The 21,007-nt window shown below is 33.3% G+C and overlaps 1 protein-coding gene across 14 annotated transcripts in view; it reads right to left on the reverse strand.

The window, feature by feature from the left end:
• Window positions 1-346: 346 nt before the first annotated feature.
• LOC145256206 (tumor protein p53-inducible protein 11-like) overlaps window positions 347-21,007 on the reverse strand; it is a 793,782-nt gene continuing 773,121 nt past the window's right edge. For all 14 annotated transcript variants that reach the window (XM_080114839.1, XM_080114875.1, XM_080114918.1 and 11 more), the window contains one exon: window positions 347-4,347. In XM_080114839.1, coding sequence (XP_079970965.1) covers window positions 4,061-4,347 — 287 coding nt within the window. In that variant the 3' untranslated portion in view covers window positions 347-4,060. The remainder of the gene's footprint in view (window positions 4,348-21,007) is intronic.

Here is a 21,007-nt window from a genome sequence, read left to right on the forward strand (position 1 = left end):
TTTCCACTTTCAGTGGTCATCGCAGTATTGTTGTCACACCATACACCCATTAACTCTTATCCTTGAGTGATTACATAGTATATAAACAAAGATGAACAAAAACATGTCCATTATTGATTAAATAAAAGTTACTTTTTCATTGTTTTCAAAGGTAAATTAGAATTTTATATAAATGATATATATGAAATAAAATTCTAATATTGATCATTTTTATCAAAAATTTTCGTGAAAACAAAGCAAAATAAATGAAATATTTCAATAAATATGTTACTATGATTGATTCTTCCCATCTTCCAAAAGAAAACGGAAATTTAGCAAATCTAAGAATTATAACAGAGGCATTGAATACTTTTTTTAAAATTTTATTTTTACATTTATATTTTTTCTTTTGCACAGAAAAATATACAATCGAATTATACCGTTTGACAATCTTTAGATAAAACAAAAGAACATATTTAGTTTTTTGCAAAATAATCAATTAGTTTCACAACACAATACACATTTTAAAATGTTTTCACAGATGTTATATATATGTGCAAATATATATATATGCAATAATTTTGTGAATAGTCGTCCATTCTAGATGAGGAATGTTATATTTTTGTCTCAGTTGTCAATTTTGAAGGAAATTCAATAAGATGAACTCTTCCATTGAACCTGATCTAAAACTTGGAAAACAGAGTTACAGCCTCTGTTTTATTTTTATTTTGAAGGGGCATAAGAAAATGGAGTTATTAAGTGAATAAAAGTTGATCATAGCTTTTACTATAATCACTTTGGGAATTTTCTAGTTTACCAGTATTAAATCCGGATATGTTATTGACGTTAGGAATTAGATCAAAATAACTTACATGAATCATGATTTAATTAAAAATATTACGTTATTTAAAAATCATTAATTTAAAAACAATGTTTAACATAATGTATAACTCTCGATCAGAATCTCCAAAATAAGGATTGATAATTTGTATTATTTGAACTACTATTCTCATTTATATTCAGAAGGTTTCAGCCGATGGAACCTCTGACCTGTTTCAGATGTATCTTATCAAACTCTGGAATCTGTATTGAATTTTGAATGGAACCCTTTAGTTTATTTTTCAATATTCTGTGCAGATTCTTAAGTTCAACAAAACACACCCAAAGAAGTTGGAGGTTGCATTAATCGAAACTTTGTGAGGATAACATTTAATATAAGAACAGTAGTTCAAATAATCCAAATAACATTAACTACTACTACTACTACAATAATAATAATAATAATAATAATAATAATAATAATAATAATAATAATAATATATTTTTTTTGCAATGGCGATTTTACATTTTTTTAGTATTTAAAAAACATTTGAATTTTTCTATTTTTTTCATTAGAAAAATAAAAAGTACTTGGTACATGATTTTTTTTCTAAAATAAATAAGTTGTTTTGCAATAACGCCAACGCTTTTAACATATTTGGAGTAAAAAGCTATACGCAGAATATGTAACAATCATCTATATTTGATTTATTTTTTATTCATGTATAGTATCTGACACATTTGCAATATCTAATATCTTTAGATTACTTTGATTAAATGCAAAATTTTTAGATTTCTTATTTTTTAAAATTTTCTGTTCAATCTTTTGATCAGAGTTTAGTTTTGACGTAAATGATTTTGAAATTCCAAATAAGTGTTTAAAAATTCAATTACTTTGATTAAACAAAACATTTTAAGTAGGGCAGCCTGTTTTATGCCAAACTCAGAAAACAGTTCCAAAACCTGTTTAATAACTAGAAGATATAGTGCTTAGGATTATTATTTTTTAATAATTTTAAGAATAAAAATGTTAGAAGTTTAGAAATATGCTGTATATGTACAGCCATTTTTTGTTTTGCTTTTAACATATGAAGGACTCCAAGTTTTAATCTGTAATTTTTTCTTTTCTTTTTTCGTTTTTGTAAAATTTCCTTCCTGAGACAAAATATCTTATCTTTTGAAGCAAAGCAAATAAATCAATTCTAATATCTAAACGTAGAGTGACAAAGAAAACAAAAATTTAAGCATCTGCGACATAGTGTATTTATTGTCATGACATTTATATATCTATTTGAGTTTGTGTGTGTGTGTCACTGTCACGATCAGTAGTGATAAATGTCCTGGGGTTCAGATATATGTAATAGATAATGTTAGCTATAAATACTCTTTTAATGAAGATCATAATGAGAAAGAGGGGTGATGTCTAAAGGATGAGATCTTCAAGACAAAGCTGGCATGATGAGATTCATGCATCCAGTGATGGGTTTTATGATGCAAATTGAGGCAGTTAAGACAATGCCACTACAAAATTGAATAAGCTGTATGTTTGTGTGTGTGTGTGTGTGTCTGATAGTATCAGAAACTTAAATTCTGAAACTTATGAGTAAATGTTTGAATATATGACCTTAATTGGTTATATACTAATAAATGATTTAACCGAGTGAAAAAAAAAATTAAATTTTGATATATATCTGAAATCTCGAATATCCATGCAGGGTCCTTAAATTTCATTAAAAATGTATTACAAAAATATTTTTAAATATTAACTGACAAAACTTGTTCAGTAAAGTTTAAAAATCGATAAATAAATATTTTAAACAGTTCTGTGACCAGAGTTAATCACAAAAGAATATAACAAATGTCAAAGATTTTTATTCAAATTTGATTGGAATTAAATTTTGTATAATTTCAATTTTAATTCTATAAACAAAAAAATACTACAAGTATTTCAAGTCTATTTAATTTTTATATCATTTTCTTGTACACTTTTTTTTTTATAGATGGAGAAGTTTATTGGATTATTTTCTTGACTGACAAATCAACTAAATTTGTGACAGATTTCTTTTTTCTCTGCATTCAGAATTGCTTAAAAAGCTTAGCAGTAGAATAAATTATCTTTAAACACACAGATTGACACACGTACATTACATATTAAATATTTGGATGTTCCATTTTAAAAGGAAAATTTCTAATGGTGCTTATATATTTTCTCATGTGATAACGTTGACATTATAATTGAAACAAAAAACAAAAGAACAAAAAAATAATACATTTCACTCAGTTATTTCTCTTTAAAATCTTTTTTGTTTATTCATTTCTTAAAATTAAATAAAAACAACATTTTACTTTTGTTATTCATTGACTAAACATAAATACATTTAAAAAATATAACATTTAATCAGAGAATTGTATCATTGCAATTGTTTGCGTATTTCTCCCTCCTTGATATGAAAAAACAAAATATTTCTTTGATGATGGGTCCTTTGAGAAAAATAATTATGAAATTAAAATGTAAAGTAAACTGCATTTTGAAACTTTAATTAAGATCTAAAAATTTATTATTTCCAAACGATTTCAAAAGCAACACAAATTCCTTCTGTTAACACAACAAAGGAAATGTAAAGCTTTTTTCAAAATTTTTAAATAGAAAGATAACTGAGCTCAACCGAACATGTTAAAATGTTTTGGAGACATTTTATGGTTCCTGTTGAAATCTGTTGTTGTGTTAATGGAAGGAATTTTGCTTGAACCCCTATATATATATATATATATATATATATATATATATATATATATATATATATATATATATATATATAATTTAAAGTGTGGATCTATAAGGGAAATAATTATATTTTTAAATAAATTAAAAATAATTTTTTAATTTTAAAATGGTTTCCTTCATTGTGCAAACAGAATTTGTTTATGCCTTTAAAATCCAGTTATACTTTGTTACCTTTCTATTTAAAATTGTTTTATGATATAAATTATTTATTATTTATCTTTAAGTATTAAGTATCCTGATTTATTTTTTAAATCTTAATTATTCGAAATTTAGTTTATGATTTACAATTTTTAAAAGCTTCAACATGATTTACAAAAAGCTTATTTTTAATGATTTACTTATTGGTTTAAAATCTGATAAGTGATGAGGGGAGGGCTGCATGGATACTAATATATTTTATAGATTAATAACGGACGAGGAATTTTTAATTTTTATTTTGTTTTATAGAAGAATCAGCCTTGTGAGACGAGGAGGCAACTATTTGTCCTTGCTGTTATCATCTTTCATCTCTTTAATTGAGCCAAACATTCTGGAAGTTTGTCCGACTGGTGACGGCCCTCCGGAGCCAGTGGTCATGCTGGTACCACTCCCACCGCCACCGCCACCACCACCACTTGAAGTGCATTTAGAACTGCCACAAATGCCACCGCTGCTACACAAGGACCAGTAGAAAAAGAGAGTGAACAAAGAAAAGACAAGGCTGCCAAGAAATGTGATGTGATTGCCAATGAACTGTCCAGTTTCAAGAAATCCGATGAAGATCACTGAAATGAAAATAAAAAATAAAAAGCAGAGATTAAACACTAGGAAACAAACAATTTTTTATTAATTGCTATTTTTAAAGAAATAAATTGTAATTAAATTTTTTTTCAGTTTAACCGATGTCAATATCATAATTATTATTACCACAAAGCCATAACAAGAGACCATTCATCCCAACAACTTCTGTTTGGGATTCTGTTCAGATGGTGGAATTTAAAATGTGACCAAAAATGGATGGTTCTATTTAATGCCATCAAGATACTGCTTCTTTCATTTAATAATTATAAGAAACCTTTCCAATCACCTGCTGCCATGGCTAATAGGATTCTTTTCAAGATGCTTTGCATTTACATGCCTTGGCCTTTCACAGACAACATGAATTGGAGTAATACATAAAAGATTCTGCAAGTCTACTGTAAAGAAAGTGGGCTTAAAAAATTTCTAATACTTGCCAGTATCTTATCTATAATATAAATCACCTGTCTGTTTAAATGTATGTATGTTTGTATGTCTGCCTAAAACTTTCAACAGAAGCGACGGATTTTCATGAGATTGATACCGTTTTAAAGCTTGAGCCTTCGAACAACAAAAACGAAAAATTGGCTAAAAACATTAATTCCTTCACCCCCAACTAGGTACTTTTCTACAAGGAGGGGTCATTTTTTTCACCGATATTTTCGAAAATCATCTCCTCTTTTCGATTGACAAGTCTTAATTTAAATCTTCATCACTTCTGGTTTGGTGATGGACACAATGGCAAGGATGTCACTTTTTTTCACGTTCTTTTTCTCTTTTGCGGTACGAGTTCGAGCATGCCAGCCTACTACCACTTTTTTTTTCTTTTTTGCTCAACACACACCTCCAAACACCCGAGCAACGCCGGGCACCCAGGCTAGTATTTCTATAAAGTCACCATTCACTCATGCATGGAGTATTGTCACCAGATCTGGGCTGGTGCATCAACCACCAATCTCTATCTCTCTTTTTTAAACAAGATGCAAAAAAGAATCTCTGACCTAATAGATCCTTCAGTATCTACCGAGCTCCCGTATCTGTTCCCATGTTGCATCTTTGTATTTGTTTTACAAAGTACTTCCAAAAACTTACTACATCTGCACCCCCTCAATCTAAATATGCCTGATCAACCTAACTAGCAGCATTTAACAATCAGGGGTTCCCAAATGCTGGAATAATTTCTTTTCTTAAACTGTTTGCCTTTGGATTTTCCTTCCTGTAATGTAATCCACATACAGAAATTTAAATGTAATGTGAATAAACACCTTATTGTACAACTCTCCACTTAGAATTTATTTTTATTTTTTTTTTATGGAAATCGCTCCAGATAAGGCGTGAAGCCACTTGATGTAAGGACTTGATAAGAATGAAAGATGATTAATACAAAGGTAAGAGATGCCTATTAGTCTTGAAAAGACTAAAGCTATATACCTGTAGGTTTAGTCTTTTCAAGAGGAAAACAGTCAACAGGAAGAGATTTTCACAAGTCTGCAGTTCTTGGAAAAGAAGCTTCAAGAATAGGAAGCTATATTACAATGAGGTATGAAAAATACGAATTGATATAGACCAATATGACCAACAAGTCAAACGAACTGGAACAAAGGAAACAAGCAATAGATCAGACAATTGTGAAGAAAAAAGACTGAGACTAGCAATATCGCATCTGTGTGAGAGAAATTGCACAAAGAAGGAAAAGAAACAACTGAATAAGAAATGCTTTCTTATTCAGTTGTAACATTGAATAATTTATAATATCAAGTAGACTATTCCTGAATTGAAGAATCAAAGCGAAGTTCCAAGTAAGTAGTTTTTACATCATATCCAAGTGTGCTTTTCATTCACTGTTTAATAAGAATTACAAGTTTTCACAAGTAAAATTTCTCTGGATTTAATTTGAGATCAGATAAATACACATGATGCCCCTGTTCTATACAACTGCATATATAGTTGAGCTGATACGAAAAAACGAAAAGTAATCTCTGTACATTTATAGAAGTAACAGATTTTTATATTATGAAGCTCTTATGAAAAAGAACATCCGGGATAACAAACTGAGTCATATCTGGTTATGCAAACGATTTTTTACTTTATGGAAATCGCTTCAGACAAAACATGAAGCCACTTGAAGAATGAAAGACGATTAATGCAAAGACTTGAGATGCCTATTAGCCTTGAAAAGACTAAAGCTATAGGTAAGAGGAAAACAATCAACAGGAAGAGAGTTCCACAAGTCTGCAGTTCTTTGAAAAAAGCTTCAAGAATAGGAAGCTATATTACAATGAGGTATGAAAAATATGAATTGATGGACACCACTAGATTAACGAGTTAAACGAGATGTAACAAAGAAAATATTTCTTTCTATCATGGATATGTACACCATAAAGTTTTTTTTTTATTTCAGCATTTTTGCTTTTTGATGGGGTGGGGTGGGGGTAGGGTGTTAGAATAAATTGCTTTGACGCTTCCGGAAATAAAGGATCGTAGTTATTCCCCTTGGCCGGAATTAAGGATTCCAGCATAATGATTTCTTGAAAACACGTGTATACTTTTAAGTTGATAAAACCTTTACGAAAGGAATTCCTGTTTACTCTTCTTTTATCTCTACTTATTTCAATTTTATCAACTTAAAAAAAAAAAAGAAAAAAGTAAGCAAACAAACAACAGAAAAAAAAAAAAAGGACAAACTACTGTGGCCGGACAGATTCAACGTAGAACCAACAGCTCCAAATTCGGAAAAAATCTATAAACACTGGAAATTGACGTTCGAGTATTACTTACGCACTTTAAACAACGGGGAAATAGAAAATAATTCACAAAATCTCTTCGCCTTGATTAATTCAGTCTCAGCGACAATATTCGAAATAATAAGCGATACTACAGATTACAACGGCGCCATAGAAACGCTAGACACTGTTTACATAAAACCGGCAAACGTTATATCTAACCGACATCAACTTCTGACGAATAAACAGAAACCTGCACAAACTATCGACGATTTCATGCAACAACTGGAAATACTTGCCAAATCTTGCGAATTTCAAGCAGTAAGCGCTGAGGAGAACAAAAAGCAATATATCCGTGATGCTTTCATTAGCGGCATCTCCTCCTCGTCTATTTGTCAGCGCCTACTAGAAAAACCATTCTCAACTCTACAAGAGACCTTTACAATGACTAGGTCTCTAGAACAAGTGGAGAAGCATACGGTAAGCTTCGATAATCACCCAAACATAGCCGCTTCTGTAATTAAACCAGAAGACACTCCCTTAGCCGCTATAAAAGGAAATACCCTACCATTCACAACATTCACAGGCGATGTGTCCTGCACGTAATACTGAGTGTAGGAAATGTAAGAAAAATGGCCATTGGGCGAAGGTATGTAAATCTTCCTCCGCCACTGCTACTGTGTTATACGACCCAGATCCCCCCCCCCCCAGCCAATCTCTTCTGACTACGAACGGGTGCCAAAGACATTACATACACAAAATAAAAAATAAATGGGCAAGTAGTGAACACTATGGTAGACGTTTATCAGCAAAAAATATAGCAAGGAAGCTGAAACTTTTTATTATTCCCAAATAGAAAACCGTAGCATTGGCAGACCCTAATCATCATGCCAAAATAATCGGCGAAACTATTGTTGACATCTCCCTAAGCAGTAAAAACCACCACGCCATGATAGTGGAAGTAATTAAGGACCTGTTCATTGATATGATTATCGGAAAACAATTTAAAACTGTGGCCCTGAAATTCGACGGTCCTGGGGAAGAACTTGCTATCGGAGCAATGGGTAAGAGGGACAGTTTTCCATGTATCAAAATTTCTCCTCCTCCCCTTTTCTCTCATCTTTCTACACGGACGACCCCTATTGCCACCAAATCTCGTCGTCACTCATTCACTGACAACATATTTATTAGAGAGAAAACTGCCAGAATGTTGAGAGAAGGCATAATAGAGCCCTCTATATCTCCTTGGTGAGAATCAAAAAAAAAGAATGGTGATTGACTACAGCGACACCATAAATAGATTTACAGAACTGAATGTCTATCCCATGCCAAACATTAATAAAATGATTGATGACATAGCTCGATACAATATTTTTACAACACTCGACCTGAAGTCTGCTTACCATCAAATCCCAATTAGTCACGCCGATCGGAAATACACAACATTTGAAGTAAATGGAAAACTTTACCAATTTACTCGCATCCCTTTTGGCGTCACTAACGGAGTAAGTGCCTTTCAAAGATGCATCGATGGCATTGTAGAAAGAGAAAAATGAACACACTTTTGTGTATGTAGTATGTAGACAATGTCACAATATGCGGAAAGGATAAAAAAGAGCATGACTACAACCTTCAAAGGTTTTATAATGTAGCGAAAAGATACAACATCACGCTTAACCAAAGTAAGAGCATCATTTCTGCTACTTCTATCACACTTCTTGGTTACACAATCCAGAACAACCAAATTGCTCCTGATTACCTGAGGCTAAAACCACTCCTTGAAATGCCACCGCCTCTAAATTTCCGGTCTCAAAAACGAATAATTGCTATGTTCTCTTACTATAATAAATTCATTCGAAACTTTTCTGATAAGATACTGCCTCTCAACCATAACAAGGAGTTTCCACTGCCCCCGTCTATTCTAAATTTTTTTCAGGTGCTGAAGACCGACTTAAGAAATGCTACCCTTATAACTGTTGACCCGGATAAAGAATTTGTAATAGAAACTGATGCCAGTAATTACTGCATTGCTACTACGCTAAACCAACAGGGTAGACCTGTTGCATTCTTTTCTCACTAAACCCGAATGAGATTAGATATCATGCTGTCAAAAAAGAAGCTGCTACGATTGTCAAAGCTCTCCAAAAGTGGCGACATTTCCTACTCGGAAGACATTTCAAAGTTATTACAGATCAAAAGAGCATCAGTTTTATGTTTGATAATAAGAGTAAATCTAAAATTAAAAATGATAAGATATGTTGTTAGCGGATCGAACTGTCATAATTCAAATTCAGTATTGTTTACCATCCAGGAACGGAAAATACAGTTGCTGACATTTTCTCGCATCTCTGCATTAACACACACTTTGCAAGACCTCCGCGACTTGCAGGTTACACTATGCCATCCTGGTGTCACGTGACTCAGCCACTTTATCAAGACAAGAAACCTTCCTTTCTCTTTAGAACAAATTAAAAATATAACAGACTCGTACACCTGTCAGTATCTGAAACCTAAATTTGCCAGTTGTAACAAAGGAACACTCATACAGGCTATACTACCTTTCCAGCGATTAAACATTGACTTTAAAGCCCCTTTACCTACTTCTGTGCGTGGTAACGAATACTTACTCACTATAATTGATGAATACACTCGCTTTCCCTTTGCCTTCCCCTGTAAGGATATGACTAGCAAAACCGTGTCCACTGCCTAAACCAACTATTTTCAATTTTTGGTATGCCCAATATGATACACACTGACTGGGCTGCCAGCTTCCTTGCAGGAGAAATCAAAGATTACTTACGTGGCAAAGGTATTGCCACCTCTAAAACAAGCAGATACCACTCTGAGGCTAATGGGCAAGTTGAGAAACTCAATGGAACTTTATGGAAGGCCATCCAAATGACCTTACACTCTAGCAACATGAAACTGCCCCATTGGGAAGATATACTACCAAACGCTCTCCATTCAATTAGATCGTTTATGACTCCTAATGACAGAATGTTCAAATATATTTATAAATATTCCTCTGGAACTTCTGTTCCCACTTGGGCGAAACCAGGCCTAATATATGTCAGAAACCATACTAAGTCTAGTAAGCTCGACCCTCCAGTAACCCCTGCTACCCTATTAGACATCAACCCCTACTATGCTCATGTACGACTACCCGCTGGTGTGGAAACTACTGTCAATATGCGAGACCTGGATCCTAACTCCTCAAATCAAGAAGACCAACACAATGAAAACAATTCTGCAAGCCCGAAGCCCCTAAAGAACCGCCAACTGACGAAAACAAGACCTACGTGAAGGAGAAGAATCCCTTACCTGATCCTGAAAATACCCATTCTCATGTGGATGCTGAGAACCAAAATCTCTGTGAGTCAGTGCGGAGATTGTCCAGAATGCGACGATTTCCAAGTAAATATAAGGACTTCTTAACCTAGTACTGAACAGACTAAATTTAACTTCTGTAATTCCATACTTAATTATTGTTGAAGGGAAAATGTCAGAATAAATTGCTTTGACTCTTCCAGAAATAAAGGATCGTAGTTATTCCCCTTGGCCGGAATGAAGGATTCCGCCATATTGATTCTTGAAAACACGTGTATACTTTTAAGTTGATAAAACCTTTATGAAAGGCATTCCTGTTTACTCTTCTTTTATTTCTACTTATGATTTCAGGGTGCACCCACATTACAAATCAAGTAACACTATACATTTTAATGGCAAAAGGAAACAATTACTTATTTTTGTACCTGTTAAGATAGAGTCGACAGATCGAGTTTTTAAATATGTCCTTGTAACCAAAAATAATATTACTTACTAAATTGTTGTATCGAAAATAGTAATATATCCAAATCTTACAAAATTTAATTGAGTAGAAAATTTGCTATTGTGTTTGTAGTAAAAATGTTTATTGCTCTTGGCCTTTTGGCCAAGATCAAAGTGTGGTATCTGATCTGACAGATGCTGCAAGCAGAGACCAGCAAAGACCATATGTGGGGGTAACCCCACATATCTGACCTTGGTCAATGAAGGGGCAACCCTTCATACCAACGGTGACTATCCATCTCCCATTTCCCACCTCTCGGGAGCTGGCCCCCCTTTTCACTCCCCCCTCCCTCTCTCTCCACATTAAAAAACGGCCTTGTGCCTAATTTGCTCAGTGGGGAAGCAAATAAATAAACAAAGTGTAGTATCTGTTCTTCAGATGCTGCACTTCTATTTCTCGTTCTTTTGGTGGAGGAGCAGTCCTTTACGACTGAGACAATTTTTTATTTTTGTACCTTTTCTCCACGTTAAAAAAATGACCCTGGTATCTAACTCTGTCCCATGGGGAGGCATTGTAAATAGGTACAATGTTGGTCGCCTTTTAAAGGTGGCTAACATGTTAGTCTCTGAGTTATGTCCCTTGTATATCGGCAATGTTAAAACGTCTACAAAAATGCAATTTTCCCCCCATTTTTCGTAAAAATTACTTTCAACTATAAATAACTCTTCACTGAATTTTCGTAATATTTGGAGTTTTGATATGACAATTAGGTAATATCATTTTTGCTTACAAGTCCATATTTAAAAAAATCGATCTGTCGACTATCTTAACAAGCACTCTTATTTTAGCAACATTAAATCATAATTTTATTTCATGATTTATCGTTCATGTGAAAAAGAACACCATTTTAGATTTATCTTAAAACAACCTTAAAAGCATAAAAAACAATAATGAATGTACGGATATTTTTTTAACAAAAATGTATCTAAAACTGAAACCATATTATTACTATTCCGACGAGAGAGATAGTGTGTACTATCTATTCTGTTGTCATGAGATTATTCGCCCAAACATTACCTCCCCTTTTGGGGGGGGTTGTAGTGTAATATATATCTGTTTCTCATATATACTAGCAAAAATATGCAACCAAACATCATAGATAAAAGGTAATATTCATACCCTGTAAAATGTTTAAGGGAAATAATCGTAATTACATGAATGCAAGGGAGGAAACTCTTAATCATCCACTGATGCATTTAAGATCTTTTCTATCTGCAATGAATGCCATGTCATAGAGCACCGAGTACCGAATCTTCTGCACATAATTGTATGCAAATATTAGTTACTAAGAGTCCCTGCACATGTATTTTGATCCTATCAAGTTGTAATGTAATGATGGCGCTGCTCTTTCGTTTCAGTAACTTTTATATAGACTCTTTCGTTCCGAAATTCACCAATACGGTCAAATCTCTCAGGGTAGAGATGCATTAGGTCAGCTACACTATTGATGGGTTGGTTCTGGGCTGAGATGGCACAGTTCATTGTCACTACCCTAAGAGCCACTGATGTTGGCATGCCCAATATAGCTGCTCCTGGTACATCAACCACACAGAATTAGGTATCCAGGCATGGGGAGTTTTACACTTGCACCTAGAAGTTGTGGTGCCATAACAGTTTATCCTGGTATTGTTGTAGGCTGTTAACAGACATTGTGTTGAGGTGAGTGATCCGGGCATTGGGTTTCCAGATTCGTCTATACTGCTAGGGTACATGTTGCGGAATATGCGGATAGGCAATGTATTTGCTTGTGCCCCTGTATCTACATTCAGGTTGAAGGTACGAGTGCCTGGGTGGTCCTTTAGCTTGATGCTTAGATCAACAAATGCCTCATTTCGAGGATCTTTCATGTCTTCATCGTGTTTGGCGACGCTGTTTATTTTCTTTCCAAACTCCCATTGTTGGTTATGACTGTTATGTCAGGGCCTTCCTTGTTGTCTCTTGGTTTTGTGCTTCCCTGAGATGCAAACTGTAGCCCAGTGACCTGTTCTACCACATGTGTGGCATATATCATTTTTGGCAGGGCAGTGTTCTTTACCAAAACGGTGACTGTGTCCATAATTTTTGCAGGTTTGTCCACGTTTTCGGTCAATCCCTTGCCACTGGTGTGTACCCTGGCTTATTGCGGCTATCTGTGGTGATTCCTGTAACTGGTGGAGCTGGTTGACATAAACTGCTGAAGCCTCGTGTGAATGGGCTAATCTAACAGCTTCCTCGATTCTGTAACCCTTTGGTTTGTTTAACCATTCTTTTGCCATTCGGGTATTGGTGTGCTGGCAATTAGTAACTCGACGAGGCGTTCATTTAATTCATCAGCACTGAAATCACATTTCTTTGCCAACAGTCGACATCTGTTGATGAAGATGTTTGTTGTTTCATTTGGTCTCTGCTGGTATTTTCCGAGTTCCAGTCTACAAACGCGGTGATTTGTTGATGGTTCTAGCTGCTCCAAAAATGCAGCAAATATTATTTGTGGATCCTTGCGATCATCATCAGACATTGACCAACTATTAAACCGGCATAAACCTTCTTCGCCGGTCGCAAGAAGTATTAGAGGGACTTTATCCTCGTGTTTCGTCGCTTTGACGGTGAAGTAAAGTTCCATTCGTTGTCGAAATAGTTTGAATGATTCGGCAATACATGTCGAGCCCCAATCAAAACTAGGGACTTGTAATGAAATTGTGGCCATTACGATAAGAAAGTGTGAAGAAAAAAGGTACAGGCAATTTGTGTGGCGTGGGAGGTTAGAAAAAAATTCGTTCAGCGTGCGAGAGATTAAAAAAAATCGTTTTTTTTTTTTTTTTACTTGCTGTTTTACCTATGTTTTTTTTTAATTGTCTGTGACGTTATAAGATTGTGTGTTGTATGATAATACCACTTGCCACCATGTCATGCTGTGTTGTGCATGGATGTGTAAGAATACGATTGGAACACGTGTGTTTGGTTGGTAAGAAGGGAATTGAATAATGGCGCCCCTGCTTTATTGATTAAATGCTATGCGCATGCGTGAGTGCCTACAAAAGTTAGATCACGAAACCGGAACGAAAGAGTCTATATAAAAGTTACTGAAATGAAAGAGCAGCGCTATCATTACAATTAATAGACTTAATGAAAAAAACATGTAAGAAAACAACATCTTGTAACGAACTCATCTGAGTTAACACTGAAGGCAAGTATTTTTGTGAAACCTTTTTGCTTTCACATTCGTTTTTATTATAGAACTCGTTACTTGAATAAACATTGTTCCTGCTATAACCTATAAATCGTTAATTTGTAAAACGACATACCTATACTGCTGGCCAGTGAGAATGACAAAAAATAAAAACTAACAAATAATAAGATTGCCTCAAAACTTCAATCATCATATCTATTCTCGAACTGTTCTCTCGTCTGATTTTTGATACTTGGCGATTTTCTTTTTTCAGATAAAATGATGAAAAATAAAAGAATACCAAGATATGAATTAAGGTAGAAGAATAGCAAGATTAAAGTGAGATAAAAAAAAGTATGAAAGATTTAGTTAAAATATAAATAAAACACACTTGATACTAAATAATTTTGGTGGTGAATAAGATTTCTTACTACATTTATGACACGTTTTAGAGATATTATACATTCATCTCCTCCACAAAATATATCCGTTCTCTTGCGACATTTATTTCCTAACAGACATAGAAGAAGCAATATTTTCTTCTTGTAGACTTTATATGGTATTTTTTCTCCATCAGTTAAAAAAAGAGTTTACAAACAATAATGCGACCATCTTACTTACAGTGTTGCCTAAAATATATATTCTGAAATTCATAATCATCCATTCTTTATTTAGGAAATTCATATATATATATATATATATATATATATATATATTCCATATATTCCACAGTCAAGCAACATTGAAGCTCAACTTGACTATTGTCAATACTAGCAAACCACCCAGCATTGCCCGATCAAAAAATATGCTTAAATATGATATTTTGATTAGTGCAGATTTCGTATTAATTATTATACTACCGGGGGTACCCGGCGTTGCTCAGGTGTTTGGAGGTGTGTGTGTAGGGGGAGTAAAGAACTTCTTAAAAAATTGGAAAAACCCAAACAAAAAAAAACAGCCAACGAACGTAAAACTTCTTTAAAAAAATCAGAAAAACAACCCCCCCCCAAAAAAAAAGGACGGCGTTGCCCGGGGGGGGGGGGACAAAAAATAAGCAAATTAATAACCCTGTTTAAACTTTTTTTAAAAATCGGAAAAAAAAAACAAATAAAACAGCGAACGGGCATAAAACTTCTTTAAAACAATCGGATAAACAAAAACCCCAAAAAAAGGGGGGAAAAAAAAAAAAGAAAAACACAGCGAAAAGCGAAAAAAATGGTATAAATAACCTTGTTTCAATATTAAATGTTTAAAAACCGAGAAAAAATCTGATAACTGGGATTGAACCTGAAATCTTTAGATAATGATGCTGTCACTTAACCCATCGCGCTATAGACGCATGGATGAAAGTAGGTCAGTTTTTATAACATTTAAAATGAATTCAATGTACAACGTCTTTTGCGCATATTGATGCATGCATAAAGCCATCTTGTCATGAAGATACCATTTTTTTTTCACCGCTCCCTGTAAAAAAGAGAGCCGTTAAGGATGAAGGAATTAATGTTTTTGCCCAATTTTTCGATATTTGTCGGCTGGAGGTTTGAGCTTTAGAATAATACCTGTCTGGCGAAAATCCGTGGCCTGTGTCGAAAGCTTTTGGTGGACATACAAACACACACACATTTTCGTTTTTATATATATATAGACTAGCGGGGGTACCCAGCGTTGCCCGGGTGTTTGTATGTAGGAGAGGTTGACCCTGTTTTAATATTATAAAAAAAAACACGATGTTAAGAAAAATTGGAAAAACCAATACAAAGCAAAACAACAAACAAACGTAAAAAAAAAAAAGGGAAAAAAAGGTGTAAGAGAGGAAAAAAGTTTAGGCAGAAAGACAGGCTTGAACCCGAAACATCGAGGCTAAGGCGGAAAAAAAATGCCCGACATGTTACCCCTACACCAAAGAGACATACAAGTGAGAATGGATAAAATTAAACCTTTAAAAACACTTGCAGGTGGTTTTAAACTAACGCGAAAGTTTTCTAGGTCAAACATGACGTCATTGTCATAGTAGCAGGAGCAGAGAAAATGAAGGAATGATTTTTTCGGCACCCCTCTCTGTAGAAAACTGATGATTTTAGGGTGAAGGAATCAATGTTTTTGGCCAATTTTTCGATATTTGTCGGGCGAAGGTTGGAATTTTAAAATGATACCTATCTGGCGAAAATCCGGGACCCGTGTCGAAAGTTTTTTCGAGACATGCAAACACACATACATACATACAAACATACATACATACACACATTTTCGCTTTTATATATATAGACTAGCGAAGGATACCCGGCGTTGCCCGGGTGTTTGGAGGTGTGTGTGGAAACTCCGGGGTTGGAGGAGGGGGGTTTAAAAAAAATGTTTTGGTAGGTAAGTATGAGGATCGAACCCGAACCGTTGAGGCAAGGTTGTAAATTAAAGTGTGAAAAAAAAAAAAAACATGCGACATTAACCATTGCCCCACTGAGAGATGTTAACGGAAACACGTTTGAATTTATTTAATTACTTGGATTTGGCAGGTGCCCGTTTTAATGAGTTAATGAGGTCAAGTTTGACTGCGGGATTTTTATTTTCCCAAGATGTTATAGGAAAGACTAACCCACATGTGGCGAGCGACAAATTTTGAATATTTATCTTCCCAAAATCGAGAAAATTAAATAGACAGGCGAGCTTCATTGTTAACTGTGAGATATTACGATTTATATGTGATATAAAATGTTTTAAAAAGTTTTGAACCGACCGACTGCTTCTCTGAAAAAAGCCTTTTGTAGACATACAGAAAAAGCGAACACACATACAAACATACATACATTTTCGCTTTTATATTTATAGATTATATTGGACCCAATATATGGTAATGATATAAAAAGTTACAAAAAAAAAATCACTTGTGCACCACCACCGAAAATTTAAACCAAAACGTTTAGATTATGATTTACTTTTTCCTTTGATGTTAATGCTTGAGCTACGAAGGCATGTTTTCTGCAAGGCTAAAAATTAAAATATGAACCAATAGCTATTACTTTATGCATGTATATTTGTAATGCCGTTGTTCAACCTTTACCTGAAAAATTCCATTTCTTTAATTTTCACAATTTATCACCGATTTTTCCTAGCTAAAACCCAAATATAAAGTTTTTCATGGGTTTGAATACCTTAGACCAAAAACCGACAGGAGTTTGGTAGGCAAAATTTTTTAAACAAATATATACACGCATACATAAATATATATAGAAAGAGGTTTGTGTTTACTATAATCTTTTTACGCAAATATTATGCAAGTATAAATCATGTAGAATATCTGCATGAATATAATTACACATAATAGTTAACTAAAGATGATCATCCCATAAGAAAACCGAAAAATGCTAGTCAATGGTACCTCACACCATGTGAGGGATGTCCGACCTGCCCTAAATATGAAGTAGTTGGTAAGGGTGAATCATCCAATGATGACCTGTGGATCCGACCTATTCCCCATGATGGTATGACTGATGCCAATAGTTCCAGCACCTCTTCTGAGAGCTCCGATAAAGATGAAGAAGTCTAGCCTGATGGTATGACTGCAAACCCTAACGCTGATGCTAATAGTTCTGATGCCCTTTCTGAGAGCTCCAATAAAGATGAAGTAGTCCAGCCAATCCCCCTATGTAGGAGTGCTCGCAACAAACGACCATGTCCACAATGCCATATGTGTTATCTGGAGACCAATGAGGAAGTGTAGAGTTGAATGTAATAATCAAAGAAGCAAGCGTCCATGTGTGTGTGTGCATTGTGTGGCTATACGATTTACCTTCAGGTGGGATCTGAGAGAGAGAGAGAGAGAGAGAGAGAGAGAGAGAGAGAGAGAGAGAGAGAGATTAAAGATGGCTTTATAAGGTGTGGTCTTGTAGAATCGCATGAGATCACACCGTCCATCGCACCCATATACAAATGAAATGCAGTCAGTTTCTTTTAATAAAACGCCTGTTGGCAGAGGTGAGAGGGGACAGACGCATGCTGGAAGTTGAGAGAGAAAGTTGTGAGGAAAAAATACAGTGACAAATTCTATCCGTGAACTTTTGTGCTTTTGTTGTTTCTTTTTTTTTTCCTCTCCCAAAATACCAGCCCATTTAACTGCAAATAATAAGTCTATATTTACTGATTTTTATTTGTGATTTTTTTCGGAAAATAAATAGGTATACGTAAATAAAAAATACTTACAAAACATTCGTTTTTTGTTGTTGTTTATTTTTGTTCATATGCCACATACCTTCAACGCCCGATTTCCTGCATTATTACTGCTTTCTTATACTCTTTCATATTTATAATGAAAATATGCTATTAGTACAAAAAATCCTCTTATACCGACAACTTAATGAATAAAAATGGGTTGACTTGGTAGAAACAGAGGACATTGCAGGGGACATAACTTAATAAACTTCTAAGCTAATTATGCCCCTTGGACAGTGAATAATGACTCCGATGCAAATTAACCCTTCTGATACGAATGTCCCCTCCCTCCGATGGTAGCCCTTACTAACTTATAATAGGCAATATATATTTATTTGAATATAATTTTTTAAATATATATATATTTAAAATTCGGTAATCAATACGAGCATATTCAACAATATTAAGTTTATATGATAGGTACGGGCAAAATAAATGCCGATGCTCAAAATGAATAAACATTTTGCCCCCCCCCCCTTTACTTAAAAAAAATCACCAAAAATTAGGAAATTAACCAATTTTAATGAAATTTTCAGTATTTATCAAATAATGATCACAGAATATAATGAACCCATTATTTTTATTTAAATCTTTGTGGAAAATTTTGTTTAAACAAAAAATACCTTTACTAAAGTTATGGTTTTCTGTAGTAAAAAGAATTACAGGAATTTAATTTTGCTTTTTTTATGAAAATAAAGCATCCTAAAATATAACAATTAAAAAAAAAAATTATTTAGTTTTTACAGGAACATTACGATAAAAGCCTCTAAAGTCTGTATTTATGAATTCAATATAACTCAAGGAAAATTAATTTCTCGAACTACCGATATTATCATTGAATTAAGCATTGTTTATTCAATATTTTCACACAAAAACATTATAATAGCAAAACTTATTTCTATATTTTTTTTTTTTTTGAATTACAGGTTTCGCTTAATTTTTTTATATAAGATTTTAATATTTTCCTTGCTCACAAGAATGTGAAACTTTCAGCGTAACAACATAATTTTTATATAACATTGGCCAATAATTAGAAAAAAAAATTAATTTAAAAACAAGAACATAGAAAAATAATTAAATTCAAAAATGGTAAAATTTATACAAACGTTTACAATAGAAATGTACGGATGCACGTCTGGGGGGAAAAAAAAGAAACCCAGCACCCCTCCTTCCTTTTAATTACATGACATCAGTCTCAGACAGCTTTTTGACTTTTTCCGATTTTGGGCCTCCGTATATTCCGTATTTCCAAAAGTATGGTTTATTGCGCTTTTGCGAACGGCAAAAACACTCGGTTTGCAGGCTAATTCAACTTTGTTTTTTTTTGTTTTTTTTTTAATTTAATTCAATATCTTAGGATTTTACTTCACTAATTATCTTTGAAATAGACCCAGAAAACTAATATTTATTTCTAAAAGGATTTTTACAATGAATTTATTTAACTTCAAAATTTAGCTGAATTCGTTAGCTTGCCGTGAAAACATTTTTCATAACTTTTTTTTTCACGTGTACAAATATTTTTTTTCCTTTAGGAAATTAACTTTAGTCTTTAATCTTTCAAATACAATCAAAAAGTAGTCGGAAACCTACAAAAAAATTATGATAAATCGGCTTTCAAAACTATGTCCCCTTATCCTTATTCGTTTATTTTTGCCCATACCAATTATATGAATAATGGACAATATTATAGCGCCCCTCAATATGAAATACATTTAAAATGCAGGGAATTAATTTCGTACTCACAACCTAAATAAACCCCTTGTAGATATAAATCCAGTTAACATACAATAGATAATATATATTAGTTTAAATAGAACAAAAATATTTTTTATATAAAAATATTCTCATAGACTAAAAATAGAAACATTATATAACTTAAACCCATGCGAAAATAAAAATATGAATAGCTTTACCCTTAAAACAAAGATGGCAACCTAAAAAACATGCAATGTGAATTCTGCTATATGCTTTCTTTTCCAACATTATATGATTATGTTTATATCTTTCGAAGAAAAAAAATTCAATATTAACATAAACAAACTGATTGTTCTACATAAACGAAACATGTCTATAAGAAGTACCGACATTTTGATATGTTGAAAGAACTGATTGTTAAGATAAATAAAACCTTGGATCTTGAATGTTATTCATTTATATATGCTCTGTTGTTACACAGTCCTGGTCAAAATCATAAGACCACTTAAGATAGTAAGCGTTTATGCATATTATCAAATTTTTAATCAGACAAATGGTTGAAACCATTGCCAAAAGGGAAAATATGATGAAAAAAAATGAAAAAATAATTATTAGATCAGGGTTAAGGTTTCGAATGAAGCAGATTTCATTTTTTTCCATCATATTTTCCCTTTTGGCAATGGTTTCAACCATTTGTTTGATTAAAAATTCGATAATATGCATAAACGCTTACTTTCTTAAGTGGTCTTATTTAACATTTTTTTGGTTGATTTAACATTTTTTTCTTTTTTACAAATTTTATCTATTATTTAAAAAAAAATGAGTTAAAAAAGAAAAGTTCAATGGTTAATTTATTTTAATTTTCTATCCTACAATATCACTTGTGGATTAGCTTGATATTTAGAAAAGATAGTTTTTTCAGTGCATTTACATGGAAATAAATAAACTAATAATCTGCTAGAAAATTACTCACACCCAAATATCTTATCTCCAAGAGTATCTTATATCTCTACAAAGCCACTATTTGCTTGGAGTATTGTTGCCATATT

This window comes from Euprymna scolopes, chromosome 3 (genome assembly GCF_053919585.1).
Source record: "Euprymna scolopes isolate OS-2025 chromosome 3, ASM5391958v1, whole genome shotgun sequence".
Classification (NCBI taxonomy): domain Eukaryota; kingdom Metazoa; phylum Mollusca; class Cephalopoda; order Sepiida; family Sepiolidae; genus Euprymna; species Euprymna scolopes.